The 12769-nt window shown below is 35.4% G+C and overlaps 1 protein-coding gene across 3 annotated transcripts in view; it reads left to right on the top strand.

Moving 5' to 3' along the window:
- negr1 (neuronal growth regulator 1) overlaps positions 1–12769 on the top strand; it is a 514135-nt gene that overhangs the window by 169137 nt on the left and 332229 nt on the right. For all 3 annotated transcript variants that reach the window (XM_006634980.3, XM_015355743.2, XM_015355742.2), the window contains exon 2: positions 1477–1715. In XM_006634980.3, coding sequence (XP_006635043.1) covers positions 1477–1715 — 239 coding nt within the window. The remainder of the gene's footprint in view (positions 1–1476; positions 1716–12769) is intronic.

Raw genomic sequence — 12769 nt, 5'->3', positions numbered from 1 at the left:
AAGTGGTATATCAAGTGGTACTAAATCAGCAAAACTTTTTTTACAATAAAAATGGTATTCTTAGTACGTATTCTTAGAAAAAAGATAAAACGTTATAACTTTATATCATTTTAATTTTTAAATACAGTAAATAAACTTCATAATGTTAGAACAAGCACGTTAAAACCCTAACCCACTGTAAGTCACCACTTTAAAGACTATGACGCATAAAATATTTATGAAGAAGGTGGAATACAGTTGTGTACTTTTGTCCAACTGAGCAATCTTGCTTTTATAAAATATACCTACTTTTTAATCAGTTTAATGTGTAACATGCTGTAATACACGGTTTAAAATGATTAAAATTCTAATCAGTATACAACTTAATTCTATCATTGGAAAAAAGATTGTCCCTCAGCATTAACCAGGATTTGAGACCAGGCGTTTTCTGGCTATAGCCCATATGCTTTCACATGGTACATTAAGCTTATTTACAAAGTAGTATAGTCCGACAACTAAATATTTTTTTAAAAGTGCAGTAGCCTGCATCTACCACAATGTATTGCATTATCCACCGTGCATTCTGAATGGCTGGATCTGTATGTGTTAGATGTCTGTCTGGGGCTCTGTTGATTCTGATTTTCTTGTTTCTCCTGTGCCCACAGCTAATCCAAAAAAGGAGCTCAAAGTCCATTTTATTTGCTTGTTTATAGATGCTGTTAAACATTTTCAATAAATACTGATAATAAATAAAAAATGAAAAACTCATGTGTTAATGAGTCATACAATATTTTATCAGGCACTTTTCCTTTGTGTTAATGGTTAACATCTTGCAGTGTTCCTGATGGAAATAGCTGGCAGCATTTTGTTTATTTCTTTTCTTTGTGGATTAAAAGGAGATAAAGTCAATTGTGTAGGCTTTTGGTTTGATATTGTAAATATATAATTCTGCCAACAATATCAATCCACTTAATAGTGGTAAGTATGTACTTGGCATTTCTGTACACTTACAGTTCTTCAATTGTATTTCCTATGTGACAAAAATACGGCATACAGATTTTAAACACATTCTTATCCATTAAACATTTCTTGTCACAATTTTGCTTGCAGAAGAGCCAGACAAAATCTTACAAGTTTTATCTATCAGACTAAAAAATACATATATATGTAATATAGCCAGCTATATTATAAGAAGTTATCACATTGATACCATTGGTACTTTCAAGAAGTGGCAGGATGAAATTATCAGCCCTATTACTTATTAAAATCCAAATGAACTAGATGGTTCTAATCATGTCCCTGATTTTGCAAATTATTTTTTTTATTCATTGTTTAGATTTAGAAAGTCAATAATAAGTGTTTCATTGCATCAACACCTTCAGTAAAGCATTAAACATTAGTCAATTATGAAGAAAAACTGTTCTAGCTTTGACCTATGCAAGTTCTCAAAAGATAGAAATAAAACCAATTCTCTAAGTAATTTCTTGTTCTTTTCAGGTGCTACCTTTCAGATGGCCAGTCAAAAGGAGCCTGGCTGAACCGTTCCAGTATCATTTTTGCAGGGGATGATAAGTGGTCAGTAGATCCTCGTGTATCAATTGTGTCAGGCTCTGGAAGTAAACGGGAATACAGCCTTCAGATAAAGAAAGTGGATGTTACCGACGATGGACAATACACTTGTTCTGTCCAAAGTCAGCATACCCCACGGACAATACAGATTCATTTAACTGTAAAAGGTATGTGCTTGTTCCATCTAAAACACCTGATAGTTCTGTTTTTTTCTATAACGTTCTCTATAGGTACTCAACTGTACATCTGTATGTTGTATGATGAAATTATAAATAGTAGCTCATTAGTTCGTAAATAATTAAATTTAGTACCTTCTTCCCTACCCTTTCCTACTGATTTCAGTTGTCCCTTTCTTAAGGATAAATTTAAGGATTGCATCTATGCAGACGTTTTTGTAGCAGTTGTTCTCTAATGGAGCCTTGTTAGAAGGCGGAAGGCTGTCTTTGAAAGTATATAACACTCTTGATATAGGTGCTACATACCATTGACGACCAGCCAAGATGTGCATTTCACTGATGCTCAAAGTATGAATGAATGAAACGATAATTTGACTTGCAGGGTCAATTAGGTCAACAAGCTACAATGACATAATGAGAGTATGAAAAATAAGCACTGTCTTTCCAGAAGAGTCTCGTGCAGCAAATCCATTATTGGCATGTGCACTGTGAAGCTTTTTTAAATATTACATTTTAAAATGTACTACCATCATTTTTAATATTATCTTGATACATTCATGACTTTTTCCTCATAAAAAGATCACTTGATGGCACAGACATTACGTTTGCCATGATGTTTTAACGTACTTCATAATGAAGTCACAACTCCTGCATGAAATGTCAGTTCTGATGTTTTCTGAAATATTTGCAATTAATTGAGATTTTTCTGCTCCACACTCAGTTTGGGGGAAAAATTTAAGTAATTATTAACTATATCTTTACAAAGATTCAGACACGCAGCTTTATGTGGAAATATTGTTCTGATATAGGAAAGTTTTCTATAAAAATTGCATATTTATTTCATTTTGATACATTTACAGTATAATAGTTTTGTAACATGTTTTCAAACCATCCTGACAACAACTGGAAAACAAAAGCTTTAAAAACATGTATATTAATATTAAATGTTATATAAAGAGGAGATTAATCAGTCTGTCTGCATTAGAAATACAATGTCATGTAGTTGACGGTACATTAACCTTGTGCTTTAATCTTTATAACAGATTTTCATTTACTGTCATTACATAACATAAGGGTTATTCTAAGTTGAAAATTAATATTACCCAAAGGAATGTTTTCTTTAAAAAGATAAGCCAGAGAAAATGTGCATGTGTGTCCTGTAATATCACATGGGAGTAACTGTCTGTCACTGCCTCATCTGTACCGTCAGTAAGGGTATTTTGAACAGCTGGCCTTTGTCCAAAGCTAGAGCTTACTTTCTAGATGAATCACTCTGTTTTCATCATTTTATAAAAATTAGAAATTAAGGTATTCTTTTGGAACAGGAACATGGCACAAAGCAGTATTTTGCTTTGCTCTAACAACAATCATAATCAAGGAGGACCTTATTGTCTACAGAAAAAGAGATCGGTTGATGGAAATCTACAACTTTTTTTGTTATTTTTTCCATTGACCTTGTTATCTCACCATTGCAATACAGACCTCATCTGCAACAATACTCTACTAGATGGTTCAGGTCTAAAATTACTCAGAAGTGTTAGCCTTAAAGACTTAAAGACAAAACTAAATATAAATATTTAAAAATCATAAGGCAGGTTCATATTTTGAGTCCATTAGTTTACAGTTTTAGAAAGGTATGATTTATTCAAACTGAATATTAGGTTACTCTTAGGTAATCCTAGTTCCACCAACCAATGAAAAATGCTGCCGCCATGACACCGGACTTTATCACAAACAGTCCAGTCAAGAGAGTGATGTCACACACCCTTGCCTGCAATATAGGTCTATTGAGTTTCCTTTTCTTCTTTTGTGCATAAAAAGCAATTCAATCCAATCCATTTTTGTTTCTCTTCTCTTTCACTGGACCATAGTTATAGGAGTAGACAGAGAAGCACCTTGACACAGTGCCTATGACCTGGCTGTGCCTCTAGCATCACCTCCTCTTCTAGAGGGGTGATGACTCCAATACTCATAAGCTGTAGAAATCAAATCAAAAACCAGTAGAGAAGATGGTTCTGAAACAGGACCAAACCCAATACTGTAACAGTATTTGGTCAGTACTGCATGTCTACTGAGTCTAGCTTATGTAAATGTAATAGTAATAATAATAATAGCTTACACTTATATAGCGCTTTTCTGGACACTCCACTCAAAGCGCTTTACAGGTAATGGGGATTCCCCTCCACCACCACCAATGTGCAGCACCTACCTGGATGATGCGACGGCAGCCATAGTGCGCCAGAACACTCACCACACATCAGCTATCAGTGGGGAGGAGAGCAGAGTAATTAAGCCAATTTATAGAGGGGGATTGTTAGGAGGCCATGATTGATAAAGGCAGATGGGAAATTTGGCCAGGACGCCGGGGTACACCCCTACTCTTTTCGAGAAACACCCTGGGATTTTTAATGACCACAGAGAGTCAGGACCTCGGTTTTACGTCTCATCCAAAGGATGGCACTTATTTACAGTATAGTGTCCCCATCACTATACTGGGGCATTAGGACCCACATGGACCGCAGGGTGAGCACCCCCTGCTGGCCCCACTAACACCTCTTCCAGCAGCAACCTTAGTTTTTCCTAGGAGGTCTCCCATCCAGGTACTGACCAGCCTCACACCTGCTTAGCTTCAGTGGGTTGCCACTTGTGAGTTGCAGAGTGATGTGGCTGCTGGCTCGTACATAACCCATTAAAAATATAGCTGGTCAACCTTTTGTAACATAACAAACAATAGTTCTAATATGCTCTACATAACAACACAGTTATGCATAATATTTATAAATGTAAGATGAGCTTGCTTGCAAGTAAATTCTGTGTACCAAGTGCACAAAAAGTATTATTTACAAATATTAATTTTAATCTCCATTTCTTAAGCATTTCTTAAGCATTTACAGTATCAAAATTTGTAAACCTCACATAATGGATCCATTAGTTCTGTTAATTGTTTAGTTTTTTTTCTGAATTTTTTGCACATTCAACATTTATAAAATAGTCAAATCAGAGATGAAGCATTTACCCAAACCATTTTTCATCTCTCAGTGAGAAGTTTTATAGTCACAAAAGACATTTAGTGACGCATTTCTCTGGGTTTTCTAAAAAACATTTAGAAACCTGCTTGGTTAGTAATAAGTACCATGAAGTTTAACATAAAAGCTGATGAACATAATGTTTAGTTTCAATACAAATGCTGCCATCTAGAATGGCTGTATCATTGGATATCGCAATGTAGTATTCTACAGTTCTGTACAGCATGTTGAATTCAACTCTTCATATCTAAATAGAAAATTGATGGGTGGCACTTGATGCACTGGATGTTACTGAAATTATGGCTTTAATTAATGTTTTTTTCTTAGTCTAACAATCATATAACTTGAAAATATAACATTTTATATGTTTTAAAAAAAGATAAAATGTATATCCTAGCTTCTGTTTTAAATATAATGTGGCTATACAGCCTTTTTTCTGAAATGAAGATTACAGTACATAACACGAATGTGGTATGAATTGAACCTGGTTTCACAGAAATTCTCTGAAATCAATAATTTAATGGAATGACTATAAACAAATCAAAACAACAGACATTTTAATATTGTGATTTGTCGTTCGGTGAATCATGTGTTTGTCAGACAAATTGGTACAGTTTTAATGTTTATTAAACCATAGTGCTTTCCTGCACTAATCATGTTGTACAATATGCATACTAGTGACAAGCAATTTCATTAAATACAATGATTACATTATTGAAATAGGATGTTGTTAAAACTTTGCTATGTCACAATACTATTTAATATGAATAACATGTTTTTAATTGCATACTGTATACAGAATTATTAGTAATTGTGTAAAAGTAGTAATTAGAAACATAAAATGTTATTTAAGATTTCGATTATAAAAAGTGTATAGTGGTTTTAAAATTTTTATTTAAAAGCAAATTAAATCCAGATTTAAAGTTATGAGTAGTATTTGACTTTGTTGCATGCTGTAAATTGCATTGTAGCTGATACAAGTCAGCACTATATTTAGATCGGTATATTAAATTTGTTAATATTGCAATTTGCCCTTCACATACATTATGCACCATGCCAAACATTTTAATATCAATGATCATTTGCAAACGTGTGATGTAAATAATGGCATCTAGATGATTGCGGTGTGCAAGTCTTCAGAGATAAGTCTGCAAGGCAAGGTTCATCAGAGATTAGGCCAACAATAATAGTATCAACTGCATATTTAAAAATATTTACTGAGATGTGAAGTTGTTTGTAAAAAGGTAAAAAAAAACTATAGAGATATGACACAGCCTTGGGGAGTAACTGTACTAAGAGTCAGAGGGCTAGATGTTATTGCCTATTATTAATCTTGACAGTTTGTTGGCGACATGTCAAAAGTCCAGAATTTAACAACACATACTATAGCAGGGTTGATGTTCAAATCCGGCAGAGTATTAAATAATTTATATGGATTAATGCTGTTGAAGGCTGAAAAGAAATATTTGACAAAAAGAATTTGACTTCAAATTCTGGAGTGTACAATGGAGAGCCAGGTTAACAGTGTCCTCAACAAACCTGTTAGCCCAGTAGGCAAACTTGTGAAGATCCAACAGGGGATATGTGAACAGTTTGATGAACTTCAAGGTTAGACCAATTGGTCTGTAGTCATTAAAGCAAGATATGTTTGAAGATTTAGGAATAGGAATTATGGTGGATACTTTGAAGAAAGAAGCGAAGTATTATAAAAATTGGTGAACACAGGAGCTGACAGATTGTCTGGAGCTTGGCTTTTCTTTTATTTTTGTTGTCTCCCTTATTTAGTGTAGATGGAAAATGGAGTAGAGAGAGGAGTAGATGGAAGTGAGGTTAAAGAAAGAGCTCTCAAATCAATTTTTTTTAAAGGTAGCATAACACTGATTTAGATTTTCCCGGGAGGTGGGAGACTAGAGTTATCCAGGTGACAAGGTTTGTACAGTAGATGATCATTTCTTGAATTTTTTTAGTTGTTATCAGCAAATTGCTCTTTAGTGTAGTTGCTTTTTGCTTTCCTCTCTGTGGAGCACAGTTCATACTTGTCAGAGATATATTCAGGTGGGTAACTGCGTCAGCATGCATAGTTTACAAAGGAACAAGTAATAGGTTTATTCCATGCTGAAAAGGGGAAAAAAAAACAAAACGTTTTGGCTGTGAAGCATTCTTCAGGTGCTGACAGCTTAAGTAAGACATAACAGCATTGGTATATTCACCCAAGGAGCTACAAACAAAGTTATATTACTTACTTACTTCTTGAGGAGGCTCAGGTCCTTCAATGTATGTAGTAAGATGCTACATATGTTCTATCAGTCGGTGGTAGCGAGCGCCATTTTCTACGCAGTGGTATGCTGGGGCCCTCGGATTAGAGCAGTGGATTCTAAAAGGCTGAACAAGCTCATCAGGAGAGCAAGCTCTGTCATTGGGTCTGACCTGGACCACTTGGAGGTAGTGGCTGAGAGGAGAATGGTGTCCAAACTAGAGGTCATCATGGACAACGTCTCCCATCCCCTCTATGACAGGCTTGTAGAAATGAAGAGCACGTTCAGCAATAGAATGATTTATCCACGGTGCGACACGGAGCACTACAGGAGGTCATTCTTGCCTTCTGCCATAAGACTGTACAACGCATCCACCTTGCGTCTGGGCAGAGGCAACATTGACAGTGACCTGTTTCTGGACTGAACAGTAAACTACTACATCTGTTCTTTTTCTTTTCCCGTTTACAACCATTTTTTGTGCAATATATGCCAGGGACCCGTGCAATACATTTATATTTATATCTATATTTACATCTATATTTATATTCATATGTGCAATACGATTTTTCTGCGTACTGTTCTGTTCTAGTTTGTTCTTTGTGTGTCCTGGGCTGTGAGTAACTCTTTTAGTGCACCCCTCACTGTACTGATTGTATTGTATGTATTGTATTATTATTATTGTATCATTCGTTACACTGTGGCTGTGTTAAGCTGCTGTTGCACTGCAATTTCCCTCATGGGATCAATAAAGTATCTATCTATCATATATGTACCAATTTGCAAATGATTAGCTAATATTTTGATGGAGTTATTTCTCTCATATACAATCCAACAATATTCATATGTACTAAATTATGTTGGTTTTATTTGTTTTTCAGAACATATTAGTATAAAGGAAAACCTACTGAATGCCAGTTAAATTAGTAAATTTGTACACATACCTCTTATTGTACTCTCTCTAAGGTTACCACCCAAGATGGGTATTCTTGTACATGTTTGGGGCTTTAAAATCTAATAATTTATGATTATAATAATGTAGTTCTCCTCTTTCCAAGGTGACATGAATGCCATCCACATTTTAGCTCCTCATGATGTTACAATCGATGTTCCAACAAATTGATTATATAAGTCACGAGACTTTTTGCTTTTCAAAGATTCAATTATCTTTTATTGTTTAAATGGTAATATATTTTGAAATTGTGCTTTCTTAAAAAGCATTTTCCCTCTGGTCACTGTACTACTAAGATCATAGATAGGTCAAATAGTACTACATATAGTTTGTTTAAGTGTTGTGTTATTAAAATGTATTTCAAATTAAGGAAGTCCTTTTCTAATTTCTAATTTCTAATTTCTAAATCCTTTCAAAAACCTTTCTAATCAATTTGAGCTCCATTAATTTGTGGAAGAACACAGATCAAATCAAGAATTGATTCTCAGTTGATATGAGATATATGACCAGTTATACAAAATAAATCATTTTTACATTTTGTACTTCAGGTTTTATTTGCTTCAAACTGAAATGTATATATTCATTTTAGGGATACAGAGACAATGTAAGACTTAACATGTTTGCTCTAACTTATCATAGTTCCTTTCCAGCTATTTATATTAACAAGGTACTCCACGTTGGCTATGGTTATTTTTGAAAACCCTGCAAATCAGCTTGAATCTTATCCCATACAATCTTATGCCCAGTACAAAATCAAGTACCACAAATTTATTTGTTTCCACACTGTTGCCTCAATTAAAACAGTGAATGTTGTTTCAGACAAGCTTTCCAAGGACTAATTGACAATATAGAATTCATTATTATTGTCTGTAGTGAGGGTAATTGGCCGGTTGCAGAGTTAGTATGTAAATGCTTGAATGCATCTTCATTTTGTGAAATAGTACTGGGTAGTGACCTTATAGCAAATCTGTCTTCAAAATGCCATGTTTTATCTTTTCATGGAATGTCAAGTATTAAAGCATGCAGATCTGACCAGACTCCATATTTTTTGTTATAAATGGAATGAGACCCAGCTAGCACTGGAATATTAAGGGTAAAAAACATTTTTGAAATGATATTAATAGCACATTGTCTGCTTTATAAAAAATGTGGATCTCCTTTTAACAGCTTTAGGATTTAGGAAGACTGGACCATTTCTAGCAAAAAAAATGCATTTGCTACACTGCTACGCAGCAATGGTTATCTTATGAACAAAATGTGTTCAGATTCTGTCCACTTGGTTACAACAGGCATATATTTAGATCACTGCTAAAAGATTTAGATGATATTGTATAATTAATCCAGTTTTTCTGTTTTCATTTTGCATCTTTTTTTATCAAATGTAAACCTTAATGTTGCTGTTGTAGCGGCGAGGCTTATTAATAAGGCAGAATTAAGTGTTTCTGAGCTTCCCAAATGAGGCCCCATTTCTCTGTTCATCTCTGTGGTGCAGCCACAGAGAAACCATTCATGCAAGATGTTTTCTTTTGATAAGGACAGCTCCCAAAGGGGGATGCACTTAGCTAAGCCTGGCTATCATGATCAATGGTCATCCATTGGCGCCTATCTGTCTTGGGAGTGCCAGTTGGACATCTGGACTGCATTACTAAGTGTCAGGACTAAGTGACTCATATCTCACCTTGATCAACCAATCAGGGACTGGTAGGGCCGAGTAACCCACGTGGGACTCTGATGCCCATGGAACTTTCAGCCAATCAATGAGCTGAAGTTCCTCCAGGTAAAAACAGGCAGCACAGAGAGCCTGAGAGATTCAGATTCAGATTCAGATTCAGATTCAACAAGATTCAGATTCAACAATTCTAAAGGGAATTCAAAGGAGAATTCCAGGGCAGGACGGCCCAGGAGGACATTCTTGCAGCGCGCCTCCTGACCATCCTGAGACTCAGCCCGGACAACCACGGAATGGCCAGTGTGTCCGAGTGCCAAAACTTTCCTTTGTTCTAAGAGTCTAGAGTGGAGGTTGCCAGAGAGTAACCAGCAGCAGGCCTCGTGAACAGGTCGGAACTGTGGACAGCTGAATTACTATTCAGAACTAGCTCTTCATCAGGAACGAACCGGTCCTCTTCCTGACTTGCTGGGACCCACAGTCATCTTTTCTCCTGTGCACAAACTTTGCTAGTTAAAGCCAACAGTGAACATCAGCAGCGCACCGTCTCAAGCCGCACAGCACAGCCTGGTTCGGAGCCAGAGAGCGCGGATTGGACAGCAACAGCCTGCAACTGTTTCTTTGAGTCCACAGGAGATCTGAATCCCCCAAAATTGGATGAGTATTCAACTTCAATGCATTACAGCTTGAGAATTCAATTGTTATCCAAACCAGTTGATATCAATTTAATTCCTAAGAGTTATGTACTTGTTTGAGTATCTAATGTAGAAGTTGTAACCAAGTTCACTTTACGAAACGGTCTTAATGAATGATATACTGAACGTATGTCCTCTTGATATATGTAACTCTTTGTAACTGATTGAATATATATCTTTTGTATTCTGATAGCCCTCTCGATAAGATCTGTTAGTTTTACATGCATATTCTATGTATTAATAAATGTATCCTCGTGTATTAGTACCTGTGTGTGCGCGTTGTTTGAGTTATGTCGCATGGTTGGATTCTAAAGCCATCTAAAGAATCAACTTTGTGATTTACTGCTACAATTAATAATTGTCTCAGTAAATGCCCAAACCCTACAGAACTGGTGCCTTCAGAGAGCCACTATGATTACATATTTGGCGTCCCTGAACCGGTTTTCCCTACACTGTGAACTTCATTAAAGCAGCAATAAAAGGAATGAAGACAACAGTTGCTCTCTTTCTTAAACTGCTTCAATTTAGCATAAATGCTTGATGCAAATTAGAAAAAACATGTTCTTCATAACTTATTATATGCTATGTTTTATGAAACAGTTCTGAAAGTCTTTTAGGTTTGTACTAAAACTCAATATGGTGTGTATAGAGAAGGGTGATGTCCTGTGACTCATTTTTCAATATTAATTATTGTTATTATTATTTGGTTAACGGAATGCCTAGTTTCAAACCAAATACATAGTACCAAATGCACAAGAAGAAAAATAGAATCATCTTAACAATGTGCTGGAAAGACCTGTTATAAACAGGATGAGTAAAATATGAAAGCCTAGAAGAGATGAGAAAAGAGCTTCCACTCTAATGAGGCCAGGTTTAGGCTGGTGATAGAAGGCCCCATAAACATCATAGGATGACTTATGATGTTGAGTATGAGAATTGCTTCAGCTGATAAATGGCTGTGTTCATAACAGGGAGAAGCTGATTTTATAGGTTAAGAAAATTGTTCATTAAGTTGGCAATCACTCTTTCAAGCCTCTAAGTGGGTCCACTGTGCATAACTAGTTTGTTACCTGGCACAAAGCGTCCCACCATTTTGGCAATTTTATGCCAGAAATTGTTAGCTTCCACACAGAACGCTATGTCAAATATAATTATGAATCAATGTTGACCACAAACTATTTTTCTGTGCACATTTTTTACATAGATATTTTATTTTTCTTTTAATACAGAAAAGGATACAGTGTTGTTCTACTTTCTTTACCATATTTATTCTTATAATTACCAAAAGTGAAGATCTTGGATATATACCCCTTTTTGAATTTACTTTCTCAGGAATCCCAGGACAGAAGTCTGTTTGAAAGTCTACAAATATGGCTATTTTATGACTCTGTTTTTGACAAGAAAAAAATCTCTTAGTAGATCTGAATAATATACATATAACTGGTTACCTTAGCTCTCACTCCATAATCTGGGTTTAAATGAGGGCTTAAGATCCAACAAATTAAATGTGAAAAAATGGTTGAATTAATTTCTTATTGCAAATGATAATAACATATGTTTTAATATTTATTTACTATTTCCATATGTATTAGAGGTCCTGACTCTCTGTGGTCATTAAAAATCCCAGGGCATTTCTCAAAAAGAGTAGGGGTGTACCCCGGCGTCCTGGCCAAATTTCCCATCGGCCTTTATCAATCATGGCCTCCTAACAATCCCCCTCTATGAATTGGCTTCATTACTCTACTCTCCTCCCCACTGATAGCTGATGTGTGGTGAGCGTTCTGGCGCACTATGGCTGCCGTCGCACCATCCAGATGGATGCTGCACATTGGTGGTGGTGGAGGGGAGTCCCCATTACCTGTAAAGCGCTTTGAGTGGAGTGTCCAGAAAAGCGCTATATACGTGTAAGCAATTATTATTATTATTATTTGTAACAGGAAATTTTAAATGACAAACTGTATCTAGATACAAACACTGTATCTATATACAGTGATAAAGTGAAAACATTCTTTCAAAATTTCCATCACCATCTAAAAAGATAAGTTATTTATTAAGGATTTATTAGGATTAATGATTTATTATATTTGCTTATGGTGCCCTGAGACTAAATAAAGACAGATGCGTTTTAATATTGTTTTGTTCAGCTTTTAGATATTACAACATATTCTACATTTGAATTTGGTGTATCACGTAGTTTCCTTTTCTGTTTTTAGTCCAAATTCAATATCCTTTCAGCAGATATTCATCCAACAAAGAAACTGCAGTATGGTAAGCCAGAGACTCTAATGTGCAGTTCACATACATTTTCCTTAAAATATATAAAATAAAAAATAGCTGAATTTTCAGTTTACATCTTCCATTAACTCCATAATGATATCCACTATACTCCGTTTCTTAGATCTATTCTACCTTTCAGGCACAGGAATGGGACTTTAGTGACATAATTTTCACAAG

This window comes from Lepisosteus oculatus, chromosome 9, assembly GCF_040954835.1.
Source record: "Lepisosteus oculatus isolate fLepOcu1 chromosome 9, fLepOcu1.hap2, whole genome shotgun sequence".
Lineage (NCBI taxonomy): Eukaryota > Metazoa > Chordata > Actinopteri > Semionotiformes > Lepisosteidae > Lepisosteus > Lepisosteus oculatus.
This window is presented reverse-complemented; position numbering and strand designations above follow the sequence as displayed.